We start from the raw sequence: 27666 nt of genomic DNA on the forward strand, positions 1-27666 counted from the left end.
GGACAGAAGGTTCGGTATTGATTGAAACTGAATGGGATCGCATTCGGAGAGGAGGAGCTTGGTAAACCAGAACTGGCGAGGCCACCTGGGAGCAATGAGTATTAAGCGACAAGTTTCTCTTAATTTTCCGGAGAACCCTGGGAACAAACGGTATCGGAGGAAAGGCGTAAGCATAGATCTACGACCAATTCATCAAAAACGCATTCGCGTGTGACCCCTTGTGGGGAAGTCAACTTGCAAAGTATGGGCATTTGCGGTTCTGACTGGTCGCAAACATGTCTAGATCGGGAAGACCCCACTCAAGAAAAATTAGATCTAACGTTGGTTGATGTAGCTCCCACTCGTGATTGGATACTGTTGACCTGCTGAGGGAATCCGCCAGGACATTGGATTGTGCTATCCCAAATTTGTTGGGCTTGTTGAGAGAGCAGGGCAGTCCTTGTTCCTCCTTGTTTGTTCAAGTAGTGCATATTTGTTGTGTTGTCCGTCCAGATTAATACTGATTCCCCCAGAATGATGGTGTGAAAAGATTTTAGGGGCAGGAAGATGGCCAGCGATTCTAGGAGATTGATATGCCATGTGCGCTGCAGGACAGTCCACTAGCCGCTGACCACCAGCCCTTGAAGGTGTACTCCCCACTCCTCGAGGGATGCGAACGTGGTGATGACTAAACTTTAAGCATCCACTAGGAATGCACAGCCTGCTGCCACGTTCCTTTTGCAAGTCCACCAGTGTAATTCTTCTCACATCCGGGCAGTTATGTGAATGAGATTGTCGAAGTACCCCGAAACCTGTAACCATTGGTCGTTGAGCTCCTCTTGCAGGGGTCTCATTCTGAGATGGCAGTTTTGGACTAAATGAATGCAGGAAGAAAGCATCCCCAGAAATGATTTGAACTGCCGAACTAAAACGCACCTTTTTGATCGCAATAGGTGGGCAAAGCTGCAAATCCTTTGTTTCCTTTCGCTTGGGACAAATGCTTGTGTCAGTTGAGAGTCTAAAGTGGCTCCCACGAACGTCTTTCTTTGCGATGGGACGAGAAGAGACTTGTTGAAATTGATGGATGCTCAGAGATTGGAAAAGTGACAAAATATCTCTGAATGTGGGCTTTCGGGATAGTGAAAGAATTCGCCTTGATAAGGCAGTCGTCTAGATATGGAAAAATTTAGATCCCCTCCAGACGAAGGTGTGCAGCCACCGGTGCTAGAACCTTGGTAAACACACTGGGAGCTGAACATAGTCCGAAAGGAAAGACTTTGAACTGGAAAATCCCTGCCAGCCACTCTGAACCGCAAGAACTTTGTGTCTGGGTAAAATTGGTACATGGAAATAGGAGTCTTGGAGGTAGAGGGTGGCTATGTGATCCCTGCAGAGAGGAGTTGAAGGATTTCTTAAAGCGTCAACATCCGGAAGGATAACTTTTTTTAAAGTATTTGTCGAGGGAGCAAAGATCTAGAATGGGGTGCCATTCTCAAGATTTTTTCTTTATCAGGAAAGATCTTGAATAGAATCCAGTGCCTTTTTGTAATTGAGGGACCATTTCGAACACTCCATTTCAGAGCATCAGCTTTATCTGGGAAAAAACTCCTTGAGATGAGCTGGAGGTGGGCCTTTGGGAGTAAAGTTTGGAGGAATCTTTATGAACTCTAGAACATGGCCTCTGGCCACAATGTCCAGGACCAATTTGTCTGATGTTATAGAATGGAGGAGACAGAGCTCCGAGAAGCTTTGGACGATTGATGAGACAATCACAGGGGCCATTTAACCTAGAAAAGCTCACATGAGGAGCTCGTCATTTCACCTCTTCAGCTGGTACAAGAGAAGTGAGCTGCAAGAGGTCACAGAGAACAAGATGTCCAACATTGGTGCGGTGACAAGGTGTTGAGCCCTGATGAATCTGCCAAAATTTTACAGGCAGAGAAACATGTTGGCAATAGGTAATGGTATGCAGTTAGCTACCAGCCTTTTTAATTCGACAAAATCACACCTAGTAAATTAGAATAGAAACTGTGCGAAAGGTGTGTATGATGATTTTATTCACTTTGCATCACAAGGGGTGAATGTTCATCGCTCTTTTGCACTTTACACATTCTTTATTTTTGTTTTGGACACTGTTTCTTTCATGAACAAAATGACTGCCAATGATGATAAAAGGGGCCCAATCTGGTGAGTACCTGCCAGTTGCCCCGATGGTGGTGCGCCCGTTAGGTTTCATTTTGTTCTTCACATATTTTTTCACAAAATTAGTTGTGTGTTAGGATGTACTGTGTGAATGGTTGATCCAGACATCCTCTTTTGCTGTGCCTGACTGTTTTAAGCTATTAAATATAGACAAGAAGCGGTACATACCCAAAGATCAAATTAGCAATTTTTAGGTATAGTAGTTGAAATTGATATATGATCTTTTACACTGCTATAACACTAATACCGACATCTAATGTCTAGGGACAGGGTTCTGTTGATATTGATGATTTGTGAGTGGAGGGCAACCCTTGTCTTTTCTTTCCCTCTAGGCTCCTTTTTGGAATTGATGTTATAGAGGACCAATTTGAGTAAAATTGGGAGATTCTTCCTCCAACTTTTAAAGGGGTAGGCAGTAGAACAGGTGGCAGTTGTCACTGTTTTTTAGACGTATCCCGTCTGCGGTAGGAGGGCTTTATCTTATTCTGTCAGAAGGAGGTATTTGGTTGTCTGTAGGACTGTTGGCTTTGAGACGAGTAACGTTGGTTACTTTGAGAAGATTGGTATGACCTTTGTTGGTTATAACATCCTCGACCTGAAAAGGATCCATGGCCCTTAGCACCACGAAAGGGCGGCTTCCGAAACTGGAGAGTACCGAGAGTTCATGCGGTCTCTGTATCCTTCTTGATGGCCTGAAGGCACTCATCCACATGCTGGCCAAAAAGTGATTCGCCATCAAACGACATATCAATTATTTTTGCCTGAACCTCCTGGCGAAAAGATGTAGATTTCAGCCAGCCTTGCCGCAGTACTGCGGCACCTGCTAGTGGTCTAAAACCTGTAGATACAACATCCACAGCCAAATCTATGATTTCAGCAGAGATACTTCTTTTTGCAGGATCTTTAGAGCTCAGGCAACATATCGATGTAGGGAGAAATGTCCGACCACATCTGTCTGTCGTATCGGCCTAAAATGGCCAGAGAATTAGCAGCACAGACGGTCGTCGCTGCCATGGTGGAAACCTTTCTTCCAATAGCATCTAATCGTCTGCCATCTCGATCCGGAGGAGCTGTAACCGGGGAGGAGGGGTTTCTTGCTCGTCGTTGCGCTGCATGGGCAATAACAGAGTCAGCTTTTGGTTGACCCATGAGGCATGCAGGCGAATTGTCTGGTGCTTCAATTTTTTGTGGGGGCAGGACCGCAGGAACAGAAGCAGATGCTTTCATGACCTTCAATCCCTCTTGCCAAATGAAGTCAATGATTGGAATAGTCCGTATCTGTTTCCTCGACTGATCTTTGAAGTCGTATAAGAAACATTTATCCTCCTTTGTTTCCATAGGCAGGAGGAACCTTTGTGTTGCCCTTTCCATAAGAAGATGAAAACCTCCGATGTATACTGGAGGAGAATCGATGGGAGCCGGAGTTGAAGGAGACAGAGTTTGTACCTGGTAATCGTCCCACTTCGTAAGACGCGATCTGTCGTCCAATTCTGCTTCCTCCCTATCGTCGTCCGAGGTGTTCGCATCATGAGAATGATGAGAAGGCACCGGAGAAGGTGATTTGGGTGACTTCAATGCAGAAGAGGAAGTTTGAGGAACAGGTGTTGGTGGAACAGACGAAGCCGATTCAGATGGAGGGAAACTGCAATTATAATCATCCAACATGAACTGTAAATTATTTAACAGAGCCAAAGGCATTTGTGACGTAGGGATCGCATCTGGAGCTGGAGCAACAGTCTCTTGGGAAGGATTATCCTCCTGATCCTCCTCGTGATATTGAATGATTAATTCTGAAAGGCTCCTAGCAGTGCGAAATCTGTCATCCTCTTCGGATTCCTCATCATCCTCTCCATAACCCAGCAGCTGTTCAGGTAACTCAAGAAGGTACCTTAGTTGGGGAAATATGAAGTGGAGAGAGGGCCTTCAATGAAGATCCATGCCTGTGCAGCAAGGAGGATGCTGTTGTCAATGGAGGCAAGTGCGCAGATGTCGTAGACAGTGTAGAAGGTGCCGTGGCCGTAGACGCTGACCAAACCTGCACCGCTGTGCAAGAAGATAATTGTAGCCTCGACGAGGCAGCCTTCTACCACGAGGCAGCCGCAGACGAGGTAAACGTCGATGAGACCCTTCTAATCGTCGAAGGAACGTCGACAGTAGATTTCAATTCCTTCGTCGCCGAGATTGGCTTCACGTAGACGGATACCAGCAACGACGGTGATGATGACATGATCATCTGAGGTCTCGGCAATGAAAAGGTCGTAGTCTACGTCGTTGCAGCGTCGACGGTAGGCTTCGTCAATGAAGATGTCGATGTAGTCGACGAAGGAACCTTTTTCTGAGGTAAATCCTTCTCAGAAACTCGTTTTGAAGGCAGAGACTTCGCAGTTCTTCTCGGCGGTGTAGTAGGCAGAGGCTTACCCTGATTAAGGTGGAGGAGCCTTTCTTGAGGTGGAAGGCAATTGAGCACCCTTAGAGGTGTGTTGCTTTTTCAACACCTTAGCGCCAGGAGAAGAGAAATCCTCCTCAGCAATCCTCTTCCTAGAGGACATAATTGTGCCAGAGGCAACACTGCCCACATCAGATAAGGGGTTGTCTTGATCTTTAATCTTCTGTAGCCACAGAAGTAGACGTCCTCGGTCTCGGAGGGTTTTTTGAGGGACTGTTCTACAGATCTTGCAGTCTCTCACCTGGTGATCAGGATACAAGCAATAAATGTACTTCATGTGGGGGTCCTCAGAAAACAGCCGGAGCTTCCCACAAGACTCACAAGGTTGAAAGAGAGATTTCTTAGATGAAGACATCGTGAAATGGAAGTATTTCTGAAGGAAATTGAAAAGTACTGAGCAGAGCTCAGGGAGACTCCCTTCACACGACGTGTGGTAGAAAATCAGAGAGCCTGAGCCTCTGAGAAGAACATTCTGGAGGGTGCTGTTGAATGTTTGGCTACAGTTTGGACTGTATATAATGACAAGTCATACATGTGGAAGTTTTTTCCTTTTAGTTTCTGGCTACTTTACTTCCTGGTTCTAGGTTACCCAAGTTATGGTTATTATGTGCATAATTATTGCTTTTTTATGTACCGTGGGACTCCCACACCAACAGGGAATGATTCAGGCATGTGAATCTATGAAAGATACCCCAATACTGGAGAAAACTGAAATACACAGAATTTAGGAGAGAGTCACTGTGGGGCTTCAAGGAATAAATGAATTCTGCAATGAACATCTAACCATGAAAAGTACTAGGATGTGGGTAACAAGGTTACACAAGCAGCAGAGGGTGTGGGGAATCCCAGGCAAATAAACTACACTTAGAAATGCTCTCCAAACAGCATCACACCAGGGTTTACGGTTAGGACATTATCGTAGAGAAAGTAAAGTTACAGTGAGCATGGTCCACAAGCCTAAAGTCAGTTATCCGGCTATTGCTGACCTGCAATCACAACTGCTCGCACCTAGTGCACTAATACACAGTCTCCAGTTTTTGGGACTATAGCTCACAAGAATGCGGAAACTAAAATTTGCCTCCACGCCACTCCACCGGAAGGCTATTGCAATCAACAAATACAACACAATGGAACACTTACAACCTTGTAATTAAAACATTACTCATTAACCTTAATGTTCTAGAGGACTTTGCATTGTGTTCTTATTCAAGAAGGCAACCACAACATAATTCAGATTAAGTGAACAAATATTTACTCCACCTGGCACAACTTCTTCAGGTGACGTAGGCGGAGTTAGTGTTACTGAAGACATGGCAGGATCTCTGGTAGAAGTAGGCACTTGGTGGGCACCCAAACAGGTAGTTGCACAATGAGTTGATCCCATAGAACTTTGAGTAGGGATGTCCATCTGAGGAACTAGAACAAAGCATGCAGGATAGACCATTCGCACACCAGCTAGGAAAAAGAATAAGTATTATATTGAGTCAGACAATTTTTGAATACCAAGAGGATGTATAAGTGTGTTTCAATTAAGACAGTCTTAGGACAAAAATAATTGACTTATTTTCTGCAATTTAGGCTCCAAGTATAAAAAAGAAAAACGTACAGCGCTGCGACAGATTAAACAGTTTCTTCACAAAGCACATTTTGCAACAGTATAAACTACAGGATGCGTTGCAAAACTTAACAAGGCTCACCTTTATTTTATTTGCTAAAATATTTTTAATAGATACAATGTACGCATAACCTAAATGGATGGTTGTGCAAGCAACCGCTGTAAAGTGGCACTTTTTAAAATCCAGGAATACTATATTCAACCTAGGACAAGATTCAAAGCCCCACCAATGAAGGTGGCTCTGATATTGGCAGACTGAGAATGTGGCATTTTCACAAAGTGGGCGGTGGGTCTTGAATGCTGCCTTAAAGGCAGTTGGATAAGTTGTAAAGTAGCATGATCTTTGTTAGGCACTGTGCAGACTGAAGTAACATACAGAGATGTTTTTTCAGTCACTTGGCGTAGAGCCCTAGATGTAGTAAGCACTATTGACTTAATGAAAAAATGTACGTGGCTTTTATAGTGGACCCTGAGGTGTCACCCATGGAAGGCTGTCATCCAGTGGTATTCAAGAAGTGGGAGATGTGTAATAGTAGCAGTAATCTATAGCTGTTGCTAAGAACATATAATATTTCTGGAAGACTTCTTGTTAAGTGGTAGTTGATGCCATTCTGTTAGGGATGTGCTGGTGTGAAAGAAGCAAATGTCTGGGTTAAACAGTGAATTAATGGCAGGAAACGCCATGAAGAAAGGTTAGTCACAGAGAGAGAAGTTGGCCCAGAGTAGTGTTCTTGGAGGTATTTAAGTGGGTAGAGGGATTGAGAAATAGAGGAGCAATAGAAGGTATAGGAGCAGTGCAATGGCTAGGAGGTGAATATGGAGGAAGGAGAGCCCTTTAAGTGTTAGACTTTAATATGAATGTATTCAGAGAGTTGTATCAAGTGGGAGCAGATGGAAAAGGTTTTTTAAGCACGAGTATTGATAAGAAAAGGATTATCTTCAATATTTATTGACGCTGAATACCTAGTGGTTACAAATTATTTGTCACTGTTATTTAGTGGCTGGTTAAAACTTGCCAATTATTTTGTTTACTATGTTTGCACCATCGTCACATTCCTTGATGGAGAGAGAAAACTACTGCCATTCATCATAAAATGAAGTTGACATCTAAGATACCTGTCCACGAAGACTGCTACACCTTTCCATTTCTGTGTATTTAAACACCATGAGGTCGTAAATTGACCTAAAGTATCCTATTTTCTATTTAGGGATCTGAAATTACCAGGGTAACCAATGTGTCATTCTTCTTACAGCATTTGTTCTATTGCCTAGATTTCAGCATGCATGACCTCATCCACCAATTTGTGCCCTTCCAACCTAGGGGTATACGACTCGTTATTTCGCATACCATTACTTCACAGCATTTTACTACGAAGATTTACTTAGCAAATACCATTACAATGCAAGTTTTTAGTTCGCATGAATTTACATTGCAAGTGTTAATGTCTGCGAACTAAAAACTTGCCTAGTTATAAAAACAAACATTTAACCCAACACTATACTAAGTAGTGGATACAAAAACACTACCCTATACAAACTCTAAAACACTACCCAAACACTCAAACACTACACTACCCTACACAAACACCCTAAACCACTACTCCCTGCACGATCCTCCCTCTTCACCCAGCCTGCTCCCTACACTCAAACACTTCCCTGCACGACACCCCAACACTACCCTACACTACACACCACAACACTACCCTTAACCACCAGTCCTGTCCCTACATCCAAGCACTACCCTGCACCTCACCCCAACACTCGTCTAAACCCTAAAACACTACCCTACACTAACACCACAACACTACTCTAAACCCTAAAACACTACCCCCTGCACAACCCCCACCCCTGTTGTATAACATTTTAGGACCTTATTGTAATTTTCCCGATTCATGCCCTTATATAGGTATAAATCACCATATCCCTATTTAGGCATAAGAATCATAACCATCTTTAGACATAGCTCATGCAGCCCAAATACGGCAGGGTTACTTTCACTAGTTCCGAAAATCTACAACGATTTCTTGGAAAACTCTGCTTCAGCAGCTAGGGACTTTCCCTTGCTCGAAAACAGACTTGTCCAAGAACTCATGGAGTTTTCAAAGAACTCTGTACCTTCAAGGTATAAATATGCCCACACTTGCCATAACAAACACGGTGGTTTGGAGCAGTTCAACTATCCACTTGTCCGACGCATCCTGCTACAGCAAGTGCCGAAGGAAGCCGACCCTCCAGCAGACGCACTGAGAGAGACGCTGTCTTTTCTCTTGCCGAGAAATCCAGCTCCACTGATTCTAAGCTACCCTTGTGGGTTGTTGGGAAATAAGAGCCCTGAGCCTGACCTTCATTCCAAATCAAGGTACGGAGCTGATTAGACCCGAAGAGAAATCTTGGACAGATTCTTGGCAAAGAATATTACATTTATGCTACACCTCACTTCTTCCCTCGTACTAAGCTTAGGTACATCGGGGCAGGCGTATTTTAGAAGCACCAGTTGAGTACTTTTAGCCTCTGTTATTTATGTATGTATTTATCTATGGTCTAGGCACCATACAATATCTTATAGTATTTTATTCTACTCTTTACTGTATGCATTATATTTTGCAACCAGTTTTACGATTGTAGCAGTTAATTTCTTAGGCTTGAGAAAGAAGACTGTTCAATAAATCTTTTTATTGAGAACGCCCGTCTCTCTATTTCTCTGAACCTCTGGTGAAACGAAGCATGCACGATTGACTGAGTGAAATATCCATCTATTGTTTCCACGACTCTGAAGATCAGTTTTATCTTGGGGAAACAAAGTTGTCATGTTTATGCAGTTGTCAGAAGCTAAATTACTTCTTGTGAACTCGAGAAAGTTTCTAGTGGACTCTGAGCTAGCTGGCACTCACAATTAAGTCTAATATATTTCGATAGAGACCTAGTCGACATAAGTCCTACGTCACATCTATAGGATATATTATTCCAATGCGCAGGGCCTATTGGGAATATAGGAACTACACTACATGGCGCCCAACGTTTGGTAAGGCACTAATTTAACGCTAGATACCAAAGTAACTCAGTCGTGCTTTTCACAGAGACCCCTTTTTCCCGTAAAATACTCCAATAGACCTCTGGAGTGGGTTAAAGGATAAAATATCCACCTTAAACTGAGTAGGACTAAAAATCCTATTTTTCAGTCTTTTGGTTTTGTTCAACGTTAAAGGATACAGCGTTCCAAAATATTGTGCACCTTATCTTTATTTCCTCGAGACTTGCTCTGCAGAACTTCTTAACCAAATATCAGACAATGACAATCCTGGGAGCAGTGGAACTATCATGTTATGTTATGTTATGTTAATTTATTAAGCGCTCGTACGCCCGTAGGCTTCATGGCGCTATCGAAAGAAAACATAACACGCAAAAATACTCAGAGGTAAGCCTGATGAAAAAGCCATGTTTTAAGAGTGTCTGAAAGTAAGAAGGTCTGGACTCATTCTCAAAGGAAGTGGTAGAGAGTTCCAAAAGGTGGCTGCAAGATGGTCAAAACAGCAGCCGCCAAGACATTTTTTCTTAAAGGTCGGAACCACCAATAAAGCTTTGTGGGCAGAGCGAAGATTCAAAGAAGGATTGTATCTAGAAACAAGATTTTTTATGAATTTTGGGCCTGTGTTTTGTAGGGTCTTAAAAATAATACATTCTGTTTTAAAAGCAATCCGCTGCTTCACAGGCAGCCAATGCAGTTGTTTCAGACCTGGTCTGATAGACTGCCATTTTGGTTGTTGCAAAATAAGCCTGGCAGCTTGGTACTGTACAAGTTGGAGTCTTTTTAACAGGCCCGCTGGAAGTCCAAGGTAGAGGCTGTTTGAAAAGTCCAGTCGAGACAGAACAAGGGCAATGATAACCTGAGTAAGTGCAGGTAGTGTCAGGAACTGGGCTATTTTTTTTATTTTTCTAAGTTGAAAAAAACTAGCGGAGACCACTGTACCAACTTGTCCTTTCAAGGAGAGATCAGCACTAAGTGTTACTCCCAAACTTTTAACCAAGACAGATTTCATTGGTGGAACTCCCATACTAGGTGGCCCAAAGAATGGATTCCAACTTAGTTCACTTTTCCCAGGCAAGATTAATTCTGTCTTGCCTGGGTTCAGCTTCAAGTGGTTGAGGTTCATCCACCTCTGTATGTATGTCATGGTATTCTGGAATTCCACCACGGAGTCTGTGTTATTTAGAGGAAAGATAAGTTGGAGATCATCCGCATAGTTGTAGATGGTAACTTTGGCGTTCCTTAAGAAGTGTAATAATGGGCGGAGATAAAGGTTGAAAAGTAGAGGTGATAATGATGAACCTTGAGGTACCCCGCATGTAATGGGAGTTCTAGAAGCTGTGAAAGTGCCAAGTCTCACCGATTGCGAACGTCCTGTGATGAAGGAAGGGACCCAGCTTAAGGCAGGGCCCCTAAGGCCGGCTTCTTCGACACGCTGATAAGAATGGAATATTCAACTGCAGTAAATGCTAGCCAACCAGGTTTTGACACTACAGGTTTCCGACATGACGATGCGGATGCTATAAACATCCCGGAAAATGTGCGGAAAACCACAGCTATAAAGCTTATAGATAATGGCCTATCAGCAAGAGGTGGTAGAATTAGATTTGTCATAGAGGCACATGAATATCGGCAGACAGAGGTATTCTATTCATGGATTATCTTTCCACAAGCAAATCCAACAACACATGTGTTGCACTTCTATAAGATAGAAGAACCTCCAGCGGAATACGTTCCTTTCGAGGACATTGAAATTCCACTAACTTACCAAGAGCATCAGCTCTGGTTTAAAGGCGCCCTACAACATCAAAATCACATTACCAGGCTCGGTCCACTAGGTAGACCAGGAGCAACATGGCCGGTACTAGCTAGCTACACACCACATCCTGACATTGAACAAATAGCACGTCCAGAACTATTAGCTCAGCTAAAACAATTAATACTCTAACAGTCCAACCTGCTATAAGAATTCCACAGAACACCCCTCATCAGGGGAACACAAACAAAACAAAATTACACCACACACTATACAATCAGTCATTGGTAAATTGCAGGCAAAAAGGGAACACATTCCATTCTGGTTAGCTAAAAAAATTACTCAAATAGAGGCAGTGTTTCCCGATAGTACACCTCATGAGAAACACAGACGTCCTGAAACAGATTCAAAATGAATACGGACCAGAAAATGCCTTGAATCTCGGTATGAAATTACTGAAAGATTTCAAACAGGTCTCAGCTATATTATTAGCTAATATTAAAGGTGAAGCAGCATCCGTGGCAAGCCGCCAAAAACTAAAAGAACTTGATGTAACTGAGCAACCGTATGAACTGGCCAGAATAATAGAAAAATCCTATGAAGAACTAGGAAGAGATAGTTTGGGAGGAAAACACGTAAAACCAGAACATAAAATCCTGATAAAGTTTTTATTAAAATCACACTACCTACTCCTAAAAAGAAGCGGGAAAATACTAGACAGACACTTCCTAAAGAGAAGCGCTCTCAATACAGAGGTAGGTCTCCTCAAAAGGAGCCCTCTGAAAAGAGGTAAAACCTCAAACAGGGATAATTTAGGAAAACCTGATAGATATCAAGATAATGATACACGTTCCTCTCGTACCTTTCAGACTTCCTCGCAGAAATCCGAAAGAAGAGGATGATCAGAACACAAGGAAGAATGCGTGAAGTCCAAAGACTATCAACACGTTGCGAAAAATAAGAACACTCAATTCAACAAAAAGAAGGTAGCAAGTCTTAAAATCAGACATGCCGAGGATCTTGAGGACACAACTCAAGAACGGGGAGTCGGCCCAGACAATGCTGGACAGCGCAGCAGAGGTTATCATAGCAAGCAAGATCCTGAAGGATCATCTGGAGACAGTGGACCTGAATGAATGCATTCAGGTTGAAACTGCAGATACCAGGGTTAGTGTATCACATAAGTTATATGAAGTAACATTCCGAATATAGGGGGACATAACTAGGAAAATAAAAGCACTCTTTTGGGAAAAACTACCAAAGGTTACGACATCCTTCTGGCTGAAAAAGACTGGCCACCTGAATTTGTCAGGGAGTGCCCACATGGCAAAGAGATCATTATGCCAGCCTTCTCAAATCTTATTCCTATTCATAAAAATTACACCTATGCCAGAAAATGGGCTGTGGCCCAGGCTCCAGCATTATATAAAAATCATGTAGAAGGTAGGGAATGAGGAATCTCCTCACCACAAAATCCAATTAAAAAATCAACCAACTGCTCAGAAGCAGTATCCAGTTAAACAAGAATCAAAGAAACAAGTCAGGGAGATCCTAGATCAACTTGAATACCAAGGGGTGATTGAAACCTGCACCGCTTCCATGAACAATCCTTTATTTCCTGTCTCCAAACCAGACAATACATATCGTCTAGCTTTGGACTACAGACATTTAAATTCCTGTTGCAAAACCTTTGCAGTACAAAATGCACACAGTGCAGCACTGATGAATAACATCGTGCACAAAAAATATAAAACTACATTAGATATTTCAAACGGTTTCTTCTGTCAAAACATTGCACCTGAAAGCAGGTACTTAACAGCTTTCTCAATAATGGGGACACATCACTTTTGTTGTCTATCCCAGGGATTCAATAACAGTCCAGGGTTATTTTCAGCCAGAGTAACAGAGTTACTACAAACGAATGATGAGGCATTATCTTATGTCGATGACACCTATCTTGCAGATGATGATTTGGACAGGCACTTGACAAGGGTGAACACCATAATACTTGGATTCGCCTCTGAAGGGTCCAAATATAACCAACTCAATGTCCTTTTTTCGGATACGAACTTTCAAGTGAAGGCAAAAGCCTGGCAGCAAACTTTTTAGAAAAATGTGCACTGCTCCAACCTCCAAAAACGCGGAAGAACTTATATTCTAGAATACGCAGAAAGGGTTAAACCTCTCTACGAATTAATCAAACCTGATTTCAAACCTACTAATTGGACTCAAAAACACACAAATTTTGCATTCAGTGCAAACAGACATGTTAGCAACAACCCATTTACAGACACGTGTAAACGAACGCAACCTTGTAATCCGAATCATCCCAGGGAGATGCGGATTCACATACCTAACCTTTAATAAAGGTGAAAAGGTACTAATAGCTTACAAATCACACTTGTACACACAAGCTGAAATGAAATTCACTTCAACAGAAAAAATTCTGATAGCGGTTCAGCCTGCGGTAGCAAAAGAGCCCTCGCGCAGGGTAAACGCATAAAAGTAGTTACTCCTGTACCTGCCTTAGAGGCAGTGACAAAGGCAAGGATTCCAAATGCAAAAGATCTACATCCAAGATGGATACAATGGGTCAATTCTCTTGCTGCTATAGACATTGAATATGTTTTTGAACCTTACTTGAAGACACAAGAATTTCTCCAATACAAACAAGAATGTCCTCTGTCCACTGAAATTCTGCCTCTAGAACATTACGGCTGTATAATATATACAGACTGATCTGCACAGCCCGCAATTGGGGGCAAACAAGCTTATAGTGCTGCGTGCGCGATTGTTAAAGGTCGCTGGCACGATGGTAAATTCAGACCCATGGTCACAAAAACCCAATCTCTCGGAGACTGTACAGCTCAGCAAGCTGAACTACAGGCTTTCAAGATGGCGCTTGAAAATACCGATCGCGAATTCCCCACACTCAGTGTGCGATTCGTATTACTGCGTCCAGTCTTACAATGAATATCTGCAGAACTGGATTCTAAATGGATTTAAAGACGCAAAAGGTGGCACAATCAAGCATAACACACTTTGGGAACAAGTAGTTCTTTTACAGAAAGAACTACAAAAGACTCACATGATCCATACACTGAGTCATCAGCTTGATGGCGTTCACGTTGCAGGGAATTAATTGGCTGATGAAGCCGCGAAGGCGGCTGTACAAACTGCTTCCGTAGCTGCAATCACTCGTTCAAAAACACGAATAGACGGTAAAACCATGCTCGCTGTCAATGCCACAAGCAAAGGCAGCGGAGCTGCGTTACCTCTAAACTATCCACTCGAGTATACATACATAATTGATGCAAACTCTGTTCCTTTTGCTCGAATTCCTGGAGTGGGGCCTAGGGTAATCGCAAACAGGAATAAGAGAGGTGCTCTGATTCATGAAGCACATGTGCGAGAGGGTCTGATACATCAAGGGATCTCAAAAGCTCTATTAGAATTACAAGAGATGTACTGGTGGCCAGGGATGAAAGCCCACTTTTACGAATTCGGAATTAATTGCGATGACTGTTACAGAGATCACAGCTTGGAACGCCACCAGATTCCTGACTACAGTGTAGCCAGCCAGGTACAGACTCCATTGTTAGATAGCATTAGACTATACACGATCAAACGTCCCTATGGACAGAAGCGGTTCCCACAAATACTAGGACAAGATTCATCTTTTCGATGGGGGCGTGGCTTCGGCACAAAGCAGAATGGCTGCCTGTTGAGGGAGCTCCGCTCGCCGGAAGATTTCATCCTGCAATATCATCCTTAATCTGTGTCCCCATACGCCGAAAAACCACCGTGAGGCATGGTGTGAGAGGCGAGGATTACAACGGAGGCAGCAGTGTCGGCGGGGCTGAGAGACTGACACCGAACTGAGGCCCGGAGACTAACGCGGCACAGGAGTGCAAATGGCGGCGACGGAGTGAATGCAGCCTAGTTTATGAGGCAGAGCATTTTGGCAGGGCCTTGTCTCCGGACGACTAGCTGAGGATATGGTGCCCCTATCGGAGGTGGTAACTCTGTGCGGCGACGTGACAGAGCTGAAGCTGCTTGGGACATCGCGGGAGGCTGCGAGAAGGCGTGGCGTTGCGGAGGCCGGCGTGGAGTGAGGGCCTGGTTCGTCAACAGAGGCGCTTGGCTGCTGGCGACTGTGCAGCAGATCTCGACCTCCTGGGGGCTGAGTGAGAGACTGTGCAAACGCCGGACCACGAGAGGGGAGAGGCGAAGCTGGCATCCGGGAGCGGCGGTGGAGGGGCCCCGACGGGGTAAGAGACACGGCTGGGCAGGCTGCTGGGCGGTCAACAGTGGGTGCCATATTGGTGGCGTTTAGTGGGGATCGGGCTGCCGGGTGGCAAGAGGTGCTGACCTGGAGAGGCGGGCGCAGGGGTCTGAAGCTGGGTCGGGGCTGCCCCCCAGAGGTTGAGGGACTGTATTTGTGGACTCCGGGATAACCACTGAGCTGGTTTTTCTGGCCGGAGGGGTCTGGGAGGCACAGGGGGTCATTTGGCTGTAGGTGGGTGGGGCCGGCACTGCTCTGGAGTGCTCTATGCTCTGCTGCATCTGGCCCTGTGTTGGGGTTCCGAAGCTAGCTCTACAGTGTATGCAGAACTCGTGGCACGCCTGGAACGCGTAACAGAGACAGCACCCCAACAAGAGCTGAAATATCACGTGGGGGTATCACCTACGCCTAAAAAGCGTGGCTGAGCGGGCCACATAGAGGCACGTGCCTGAGTACACTATGCAGATGTGTGTCAGTGGACGTGGCCCATGATCGACTGTTACGATAGTGGCATAGAAGGCTGTGGCTGACGTTAATGAAACCGGACACAAGGCTGGGGCGCCAAGGTGCTTATTGCAACTCCAAAGATCGCCATGGGGAAGTCAGAGCCCAAGCAGGCCAAATTGAGGTTTGAAAATAAAAGCGCTACCCGTGCTGCGGATGGAATGAGTGATCAGGGTGACCCGGGAGGTGCTCAGGGGTCGGACGAGGGCGCAGCTGATGACAACAGGTCTATCTTGCTGGAACTCAGAGCTGGCATGAAAACGATAGACAGCAAGATAGACGCGATAGAGACTGGTTTAGATATGGTCAAAAAGAAGGTTGAAAAACATGAGCACAGGCTGGATGTCCTAGAAAACCGGGTCTCAGACACGCATGATGGGCAGACTGAGTCTAGAACGCAGATTCTGCAGATGGAAAAAATCTTGGAAGTTATTAGCGCGAAAAATGAGGACTTGGAAGCGCGCTCAAGGCGCAACAACCTGCGTATCATAGGCCTATCGGAGACGACGCCCATATGCAAAATGGAGAAATTTGTGGAGGAACTGCTACGCGAACTATTTGGTACTGTGCTTTCCACCGTGTTGGTAGTGGAGGGAGCGCATCGTTCGCTGAAACCCAGGCCTAAACAGGGTGCGCCGCCGCGCCCAATCATAGCACGTCTTCTGAATTATGCCGACAGATTCAGTGCTGCGTGAAGCGAGAGCCAAAGACCCGGTGATGTACAAAGGAGATAAACTATCCTTCTTCCCAGATTACACGCCGGGAGTTCAGGCGGCAAGGAAAGAGTTTGTGCCAGTAAAGAAACTGTTGAGAGGCTTCTGTCCCGTACGCTATGTTTTATCCGGCCAAGTTGAAAATGACACATGAGGAGCAGACACATTTTTTTACAGACCCGAAATCGGTGCTGACATTTACCAAACATATCTGCAAGGGCAGGCCGGCACAGCGCATGCAGACGGAACTGCCTGGGGACTCTGGCCTGAACGACGCAGACTAGGAAAGCAGGGTTGCTCCGTCGAAAAGGTTAACTAGTACAGAAACAGTGGCGATAACTGCGGTAGTCCAGATGGAGATAAATGTCTAACTATTTGTTCCAAAGTGGTGTAGAGGACGGTATTCTTAGATATCCATTATGTTCTGTTGACAAAAGGCTTATGGGGGGGTGGACTGTTGAAGTCCGGCGGCCGCACCAAGGTGTGGATTCTCGCTGCTGACCCGTTCCCCTAGCGGGTGCTCCGCGACAGTTGGGATTGTATGGAGTTCGATGCAATTCAGTTGGGGGGTAGGGAGTTGTTTTCTCGACCTGATTGGGAGGTTGGAGTGGGGGGGGTAGGGGTTTTTGTATATTTTCTACTTTGTTTCACATCATGCCTTTTCAACTGTATGTAGATACAATCAGAGCAAATAGATGGGTGGTGGGGGTGTTGGACCAGCACACAAGATACTCCTTTGTGAAAAGCTGTGTTGCAAATGGGATAGGACGTCCAGGAAACTATGGCTGATAAGTGTAGACTGATGACCTGGAATGTCAGGGGCCACAACTCACATAAAAAAGTGGTGGCATATCTGAACCGCCACATGGTACATGTCGTTCTGTTGCAGGAGACACACTTAACCAGGTATACGGATGGAGGCGTGGCGAGTAGATGGGCGGGCTTTCGGTTAGCTTCATCGTATTCCTCCTATGCTAGGGGGGTTATGATACTGGTCAAGAGGGGGGTGGAGTTTCAGCCACTGCATACGTATACGGATGATGAAGGTAGATGTGCTATGGTATGTGGCAGACTCAGTGGACGATTGATTACCATTGTGAATATGTATGGTCCCATTGTGGATAATGCAGCCTGTGTGAACCACATATGCGGGGTAATGAGGGAATAGCCGGAAGCCCCTATCTTTGGGGGGCGGGCGGGGGACCTGAATACTTGTTTGAATGCCGAATTGGACAAGTCTAATCCTTTATCCCACCGTACCCCTACAGTGGCTAAGACTCTAGCATGTGCAATGGAAGAATTCGGTCTGAGAGATGTGTGGAGAGTGGTTAACCCACGGGTACGGGCAGGTACACATGCGTCAACCACACACGACAGCTGGTCGAGCTTGGATTGGCTAGTGGGGGCAGAGGCGATGGACTGGGTGAAGGGGGTTGCAGTGCTTGCTCATACACTATCGGACCATAATGCGGTCCAACTGAATGTGACCTTCCCGGCAGCTATATGCCTGCCTTTCACATGGCGTCTGCGCTCTGAGGCATTACTTGATCCTGTCTATGAAGCGGCAATAAGAGAAGCTATTATACAATACTTTGAGCTGAACAAGGGTACTGTTGCAGAAGTTGCTACATTGTGGGAGGCCTTTAAGGTCACGATTAGGGGGGTCAGCATCAGCACGGCTGCAGGTATACTGAGAGATATACGCACGCAGTTGAGGAACACCGAGGTTGCACTGCGTGAGTTAGAACGCAAATATGAGAGACTGGCTGAATTGCAGAAATCACTTAAAGACTTTGAAGAATTGGCAGACACAAATTTATCGCGGAGACGCACAGCTAGGCGATATGGGGAGGGTGGGTGGCCGGGGTGCGCCTTAGCGTTTACAATTAAAACACGTATCGAACAGCCGCGTGTAGATAGACTTGTGGATGAGCTGGGAGGTGAGCATCTTGATCTAAGCGACATACTGGAACAATTTCGGATCTTTTACGCAGACGTATACAAGTCACCGGGACAGGAGTCGGAGGTAGAATTCGAGCGATATTTAGAAGACATAGCGTGTGCCTGGCTCTCCGATGTTCACAGGGAATACTTGTGTATGCCGATAGATGAGCAGGATGTGAAAAATGCGATTGCAGCGCTGGCTAACAGTAAGGCACCAGGGCCGGATGGGCTAACGGTCGAATTTTATAAGAAGTACGCGGATATCCTTGCGCCGCATCTTCGAGATGTATGCAGAAGCCCATGAGGCGGGGGAGTTACCTCCATCTTTGAGAGAGGCACTGATGATCACATTGCTCAAAAAAGACAAACCACCGGACAGATGTGACTCGTATCGTCCATTGACCCTGCTTTACATAGACGCCAAGATTATGGTGAAGATATTGGCGACCAGACTCCAGCCTCTGATGCAGAAGTTGGTATTACCGGATCAATCTGGTTTTAGACCTGAGCGGTCCACATCCTATAATCTGCAAAAGTTTTTTTCGATGTTTCATGTTCTAGAGCCATCTCTGCTGGCGGCGGCAGTGTTCCTCGACGCAGCCAAAGCATTCGACTCGGTTGAGTGGCGGTATTTACAGTATGTGTTACGGCGTATGGGATTCCCGCCGTTATTTATGCAATGGATAGCAGTGCTGTATAAGGGGCCAAGTGCGCGGGTGCACATGGGTGGTCTTACATCAGTCTAATTTCCAATAGGAAGAGGCACGCGTCAAGGGTGTTTCTGTATCCCCGCTAATATTTGAACTGATACTGGAACCACTGGCGTGTGTGATCAGACAGCGGCACAGGGAGGCGGCACTTAACTTTAATTTTCGGCCGGTGGCCATATCACTATGCAGACAATATGGTTATTTTTGTCCGCGAACAGTCTAGATACTTGGCACAATTGCTCAGAGAATATGTAAGTTTTGGTCGTCTGTCAGGGCTCTGTATCAATTGGGACAATACTTTTGTGATACCGCTGACCACATCAACTGTCTGTCCTGTCTTGGAATTCCCACTGGTGTGGTCCACAAACCCGGTGAAATACCTGGGAATCTGGGTGCACAGAGACCCAAAGGTTGTGGTCAGGGAAAATTATGGTAGGGCATAGTCTGCGCTGGAGAGCCAGGTGGATACCTGGATAGCACTGCCGCTGGCGGATCGTATTGCTCTGATAAAGATGGTGGTTCTGCCGCGGTTTCTTTTCTCTTTCTTAACATCCCAATAGTGCTCACCTTACAATTTTTTAAGTCTATTCGAAATCAGCTGATCAGATTGGCATGGGGGGGGCAGACATGCTTGTGTGCAGTGGACGACTGGCTAAAGGATACGAGAAGGGAGGATTTGAGGCACCTGATTTTAAGGGCGATTACCTGAGTGCGCAGGCTCAGTACATATATCATTGGTATAGACTGCATGCATTTACTCCGCATGTTGCGGTGGAGGAGGGTGATGTGGCCCCGGTCCCGCTTCACAGTGTGATCACTCAGCGTAATCGTGGTACTCCAAAGGAGGAGATTAATGCGGTTGATGCTGCTGTTACCGCCTGGTGGAGGATAGGTTGTTTCCGGTCCAGGGAAGGCATGGCTTGGCAGTTCGGGCTGGACTGTTCCCATGAGGCACAGGGTCAGACTGATTTGCATATAGCCATGTCTGAACTGGGGTGGCAAAGTGGGCTAAAGAACGGTGATGGATCAAACCCAGATCTTTTGACTGGGTGTGAGTGTGATTGGTTCAGATACTCCGTCCATCACTACCCCCATTTGTACCGTGGTGGAGGATAGGGCATATGGCACAAAAACTCCCGCTCTACGCACCATATTTATATTTGGAACATCATGCTGCCCTGTCTGTGACGCAGAAGAAGCCGTCGCTCCGTTTGTTGCAGGAGGCAGGTCTCAGACACATGTCCGATGTTTATCCGAACGGCTCCTTTCTAGTGGGGGAGGACTTAGATTATATTAGTAACCAATCGTTGCTGTTACGTTTTGCAATGCATCGTTTCAGACAAGCGATTAAAGTACATTATACAACATACCCACAGGAACCTCCTGCACTGGCCTCTTTGCAATATGTGCTTACTGCCTCCAGCAATAAAAGTTTAATATCAAAATTGTATGAAATTATTAAGCTCCAGAGTGTGGATGCTCGGGACCGGAGCTGGGAGAGGTGGTCTGACTGCTTACCTGAACCAGTTTCAGACACAGATTGGAAATATGTGTGTGGTCTGACGGGGACGCTCAGCATGAACGGGAACTTGAGGATCGTTCACTTTAAGTATATACACCAGGTGTATTACACCCCAATGCGACTGCATGGATATGGGCTACGTGCATCTGCGGATTGCGTGCTTTGTGGCCGGGAGAATGCGGAAATTATGCATCTGGCCTGGGAGTGTCAGAACGTATGGGAATTTTGGGAAAAAGTGGTGAGCTGTCTGAAGGAAATGGTGAGTGTGGATTTACAGTGTACTCCTCTTTTTTACTTATTATGCTGTGTGCCGCATATTAGAGGAGTAATTGGCAGATTTGTGCGTCTGGCCTTGCTGATGGCGGCTCGGAGAGTGGCGATTACGTGGGGGGCAGATGCGGGCCGAAGGTTGAATTATGGATGAAAGAACTGGTCTATTGTAGAGACAATTTGGAGGCATATGGAGAAGAATTGCCCGCGAGCTCGAGGCCCAGAGACATCTGGGAGCCATGGAGGATACATTTGCCTAGTCAGGGAGAGTGTGAGGATGTCTAGTGAAGAGATCAGAGGGGTATGCATCTCATTGTGTGCGGTCTAGTTATAAGCTGGTGCGAGACACTACGACCCGGAATCATACGTTGTCAATGTTGTGAAATGCTTAGTTTTGTTTTCTTTTTGTTCTTTGGATTTCTTTTTTTCCCTCTCTCTCTCTCTGGGGGGGGAGTTTGTACCTATATTGACAGCGAATTGTGTTCTAATAAGAATGTGGGATCTGCATTAGAAGGACTATGTATCTTATGATGTCTGATGTTATGGGCAGACTCAATGCAAAGATGATATAGATGAATACTGGCTTTGTATTTTACCATTCTATTTTCATTCAATAAAATTAATTAAAAAAATTAAAAAAAAGATTCATTTGGATGTGGCCTCAGTGCTCGGCTGACGCCCGAACTGTTATAAAAGATTTGCGAGACTTTATCGGCACATACGCAATCGGCACGCTACACTCTGACCATGGTCCTGCTTTTAGCTCTCGGGCTTATAAGCAGGCCATGGCCAGTTTGGGAGTTGCATTGCGGTTTGAGTCCATTCCATCCTGAGGGAAATTCAGTTGTGGAGAGAAAAAAGCGTGTCATAAAGCAATCTATAACAGCTAGGGTATTAGGTTCGGGTGACAGGTGGGTTAAACATCTAATAAGTGTCCAACGTAGTCATAACCTGCCAAGAAGTACTCTGGGTGGAATCACTCCATATGAAATCCTTTTTGGTACTAGAATAATGGTTGAAGACCTCGATCGTCATACTTCAGTAGTAGAACAAAAACCATTTCATATCAAAGCTCGTTTGGCTGTCTTACAGGACTTAAACTAAACAAGAAGTCGTCTAAGCAAACAACATCCAAAAGCCAACGACCATTGAAAAAAGACACCTGTCCCAGCAAGATATGTCTGGATTCCAAAGATTGGGGATCTGGTCCGAGAGAAAATAGTGGATAAGTAGGAATTTGGGCCTTCATACAGGAAACCAGTACTGTACTATCAATCCACGGATCAAGAACAGTGTTACTGCCGCCCCTTGCTGGAAGAAAGGAGAACCGGTCCTTATCAATTGACCTGGTAAAACCACTCCATGTGGCCGATAAGTAGTAGGCCCAGTGGACTCCAAAGATGTAGCAGACGACCAAATCTTGCTACTATCCAAGAGGTTCAAACTGAAAGACTCATCACCTTTGAAGATTCTGCAGTGAGAAAAGAACGACTATGCAATAAAGCAATGGCACTTGTGCCTCTTGAAACCCAAATAGCAGTTCATCAAGAAACTCCAGTCTACAATGATGTAGCATCAGACTAAACTAGCATGTCAAGGGAATAAGCAGCTCCAGCGATTTCAAATAATCGGGATGCAATACCAACTATTGACAGAACTGACTCTGGCTATTTCAACAACTTAGATACCTTTTCTGAGGATCCCAGTGAACCTGAAACAGCGCCAAAAAACAAAATTTTCAAGGAACAATTAACAGAACTTGGTCAAGAGCTTGCAAATACATATCTGGTTTCACCAGGGGTTGAATTTTGGATTGGATTAGGTGTATTTTATCTCCTACTCTGGCTCATTCTTGTTTTAAGTTTGGGAAAGCTGATAGATGGAAAACATTAAAATGGACACAGCAAGTAAGAACATCAACTTGCTCCTGAAACCACACAAATCATCTCATCATGAACAACGAGATCGGTCATCAGTGAACATCACAGCGGTTCCTCAACTTGGTGGAATAGCATGGGATAGAACTAATTATGACATTTATGGCACTGTCAAGCTCCTGAAGATTCCACATCAATTTAAGGTTTTTTTGAGTGATTTTGTTTCACCTAGAACATTTTCTGATGATTGGGACTTTGAGACTGTTAATAACATGATGAGACTTCGAAATGTCAGCAAAATCTGCAAAACATGAATACTTAGAAGGTTCATCAAATTATGAAGAAATGTATTGTTTTAATCATTTTAGTCATCATTATCTGCATAAATCAGCAAACCCTAGAAATGTTTTAACTTATAATCAATGGGAACATTGTCCAACACCTCCAAAAGGTAGTTCTAAAACATTCTATAGAAAATGTCCATATCTTACAGGTTTTAATGTCACAAACCCAGAAAGCTTTTACTTAAAAAATGTGAATAAGACAGGCATGAAAAGCATGTTGACAAATACAAAACAGATTTATTCTGCGGCCTTTTATGCTCAATTGTCCACATTAGGCTTTGACTTTTGGAAAGAAAACATTGAGACAAAAACAGTTTGGGGCACAAAAGACTGGCAGGTATAAGGTTTAGAAGCATTGTTCAGAGCCTGGATCATTCCAGAACAAATAATGTTTTTAAATGAAACTGTTCAGACATCTTGTCTTGGCCTGTCTAAGATAAAAGATTTAAACAAACCGTTCATACCTATGCCCACACCTGATAGTACTAGAACTACAGATGAGGAGGTAGACGTAAATTATATTTTACAACAAAACAGAACAAATCCTGATTGGAAAAAATGGTTAATCTGGCCCACAGACACGAATGACTCAAGATAGATTCCTGAACAAGACACAAGGGTTTACAGTAACTCGGCCAGATCCAAGATATGTCCAGAGACAACATCCAGGGATAATAACTTACAACGTAGGAAAAGTGTGCCTTGAATGGCTGCAAAAATCCGCACTCCCAGATGTAAAACAACACTTCACTTTACTTAAAGATGGCGTTGACTTACAAGAATTCTTACTTGGTCCTCGCAAACCACATCATAAACGTTTCATATACGCCGGTATTTACGCTGCTTACAATGAAGCATGGAAAGTCACACAAATGGGAACAGTTGAACGAATACGAGAAATTGATCGTATTAATTTAGAGAAAGCACTCTGTAGTTGACAATGGGTTAACCACTCTGTCATCCAGAATTTATTCTTTGGACAGCATTGTATCCTCTGCCATAGACATAATGGAACAGGACTTGCTAATGTTTTAACATGGCCAATCTCAATTACGTACTATAGTGCTGTTAGGCTGGACGTTACAAAACCTTCGTTCTGGCAATGTGCCTTGGGGTCTAATCAATACCACGTCATTGTTTTATGTATTTAAGCTTACAGATAAACAAATCTATTTGGCGCAGAGGGGAGCAGACTATACGGTGCTGAGCATAGAAAAACTGGAAAGATTACCATTAACCGTTTCTGAGAAACCATCAGTTGAATGGATAATACATGGCACCATCACGATACCAGTGATGATTTTCCAGTTTCAATATTGCTTAAACACATACCAGCAGGCCTGTATGAAAGGTTGGGCAAGGAATACATAAAGTCGACCTGGGATTTACCATACACACACAAATGTTGGAGTGGGGAAAAGGAGGTATTTCTTAGTGGTAGAAACTGTAAAACCACATTAAGCGGTATACTTCGGTGTCAAGGCATTAATTTACATGGAGCCTGTGAGGGTTCTTCAAACAACTTATCATGCCACCTGCAGGGGTTCCCCGGCAGCAGTGATGGATACAATTTTTAGGCAGCTTTCCAATGGAAGCTACATAATGCTGAATGACCACAGCGGTTGTAGAATGATGCCAGGGACAGCCTCTCGTTAGTGTGTCAGCCAGGGTCACTTGTTGTATGCAAGTATTGTTTCCAAAAACTAAGACAGACGAGGAGTCGCCACTATGGCCTTCAGTGAACATCTCTTCTATACGGATTGATACTTTAAGCAGAATGAAAGCCATTCTTTCACAAAAAACTGTGCCACTGACCTCATCCAAAGAGATGTATGATCTGCAAGTTGCAAGGTCCTCTGAAGAGATACATGCATTATCATCAACAAACTGCCCAATACATTTCGCAGAAATGTTAGGTCGTATCTTAAACATGTTTGATACCAGCGGTATAGTACATGTATTTAGGACAATTTTTCCGGGACTGTTAGCACCCTTTGAAGCAGTCCTGGGCATTTTTCCTAACTTCGTGCACTCTGTGTTCGGCAGCCTGCCTCTCATCTTGGGACTCGTAGCAGGGATCCTATTTTTATTCATCCTGCTCCGTTATGGCAAGTCCGGCCACCAGCGATACCCAAATTACCATGGAGAATGCTCTTCTGGCAATGACGTATCATGAAAGAACAACACAGATCCTTGGCTTGGCTCGTTTGAGAGATCTGAATACCACATGGTTCCTGTCATTCAGACCAATCTGGCAAGATTGCATCTTACCTGTTCCACGATGTCTGCTTTGTGGAGAGGAATGCGTGTTAGATATCTGTCTAACACTTCCATCGGCAATGCCAACGGATGTGGACGCATTACTGGGTCCAGTAACGGCTCATGTATTGTGTTGCCCTCAACGGCTACCAATCCTGATGACGGCATTCATTAGGATCTCACCGGCAAATCCAGCTGAAGGTGAGATACGCGGACCAACAGGCACACAGGTACCATCTGCTGCGAACATTGCTAATGCGACTGACGCTGATGGCGATGTTTCACATGTGTACAATTGACCTTCTTAATGAAGTGGTTTAACTTTCATCTACTGTGGTAGACTATTTCTTTGCCAGCCTAGACAACTTAATGTTTTCTCCTGACACTGAGAATAACTTTTGAGGTTAGCACACAGCGTTCCTTGAAATCTGAAATTCGACCTTCACTTTTTTAAAACAAAACAACTTCTAACTTTGGAACTCTATTTTTCTACGATTTGAATTTTTTCAAAAACACAATGAACCTTGGCACAAAAGCAATGTACTTAAAGTAGAACTATTCTTAGCGAACAAGAATTCTTTGAATACTTCCTAGGAACAATATTGACCTAATACGCATACCAAAACCGTAACAATTTGTGTATTCTGCTATGGGATGGTCTCTTTCTTCTGTAACTAAGGGCCATTTCATAAATGTACTTTTCGTGATTCATTCGGTTAGCATTGCTAATATCATATCATATGCTTACAATGAGATCATTGCTTTTAAAATGAGTACTGTACTAATGCTCATTGTATATGTACAACCATTTTCAAATGTATTTTTGGGTGGGATTGCAAACACATGCTCTAGATTATATGCGTTAGTGCTTGAACTTAGATGAACATGATAACGTGGAGTGGGTGTTGTATAACATTTTAGGACCCTATTTTAATTTTCCAGATTCATGCCCTTATATAGGTATAAATCACCATATCTTTATATAGGCATAAGAATCATAACCATATTTAGACATAGCTCAAGCAGTCCAAATACTACAGGGCTACTTCCACTAGTTCCGAAAATCTACAACGATTTCTTGGAAAACTCTGCTTCAGCAGCTAGGGATTTTCTCTTGCTCGAAAACGGACTTGTATTAAGAACTCATGGAGTTTTGAAAGAACTGAGACTCTATGATGACGTTATGTCCACCTTTACGTCAAACTCGGTACCTTCAAGGTATAAATATGCCCACACTTGCCATAGCAAACACACGGTGGTTTGGAGCAGTTCGACTATCTACTTGCCCGACACATCCTGCTACAGCAAGTGCCGAAGGAAGCCGATCCTCCAGCAGACGCACTGAGAGAGATGCTGTCTTTTCTCTTGACGAGAAATCCAGCTCCACTGTTTCCAAGCTACCCTTGCGGGTTGTTGGGAAATAGCGTCCTGAGCCTGACCTTCATTCCAAATCAAGGTACGGAGCTGATTAGACCCTAAGAGAAATCTTGGGAAGATTCTTGGCAAAGAATATTACATTTATGCTACACCTCACTTACTTCTTCCCTCGTACTAAGCTTAGGTACGGTACATCGGGGTAGGCGTATTTTAGAAGCACCAGTTGAGTACTTTTAGCCTCTGTTATTTATGTATGTATTTATCTATGGTCTAGGCACCATACAATGCTCTTACAGTATTATTTTATTCTACTCTTTTACCGTATGCATTATATTTTGCAACCAGTTTTACGATTGTAGCAGTTCATTTCTTAGGCTTGAGAGAGAAGACTGTTGAATAAATATTTTTATTGAAAACGCCCGTCTCTCTTTCTCTGCACCTCTGGTGAAACGAAGCATGCACGATTGACTGAGTGAAATATCCATCTATTGTTTCCACGACTCTGAAGATCAGTTTTATCTTGGGGGAAACAAAGTGGACATGTTTATGCGGTTGTCAGAAACTAAATCTCTTCTTGTGAACTCGAGAAAGTTTCTAGTGACCGCTAAGGTAGCTGGCACTCACAATTAAGTCTAATATATTTCGATAAAGGCCTAGTCGACATAAGTCCTACGTCACATTTATAGGATATATTATTCCAATGCGCAGAGCCTATTGGGAATAAAGGAACTACACTACACCCCCAACCCCCAGTCATGTCCCTACATCCAAACACTACCTTGCATGACACCCCAAAACTACCCCTAAAACACTACCCTACACTAACACCACAACGCTA

The 27666-nt window shown here is 44.3% G+C and overlaps 1 protein-coding gene across 1 annotated transcript in view; it reads right to left on the bottom strand.

Moving 5' to 3' along the window:
• The window catches only part of MED13 (mediator complex subunit 13), a 1439203-nt gene that overhangs the window by 1082498 nt on the left and 329039 nt on the right, over positions 1 to 27666 (bottom strand). Inside the window, exon 6 of the mRNA XM_078679821.1 lies at positions 5888 to 6082. Within this exon, the coding sequence (XP_078535947.1) occupies positions 5888 to 6082 (195 nt within the window). The remainder of the gene's footprint in view (positions 1 to 5887; positions 6083 to 27666) is intronic.

Source organism: Lissotriton helveticus, chromosome 3_1 (genome assembly GCF_964261635.1).
Source record: "Lissotriton helveticus chromosome 3_1, aLisHel1.1, whole genome shotgun sequence".
Lineage (NCBI taxonomy): Eukaryota > Metazoa > Chordata > Amphibia > Caudata > Salamandridae > Lissotriton > Lissotriton helveticus.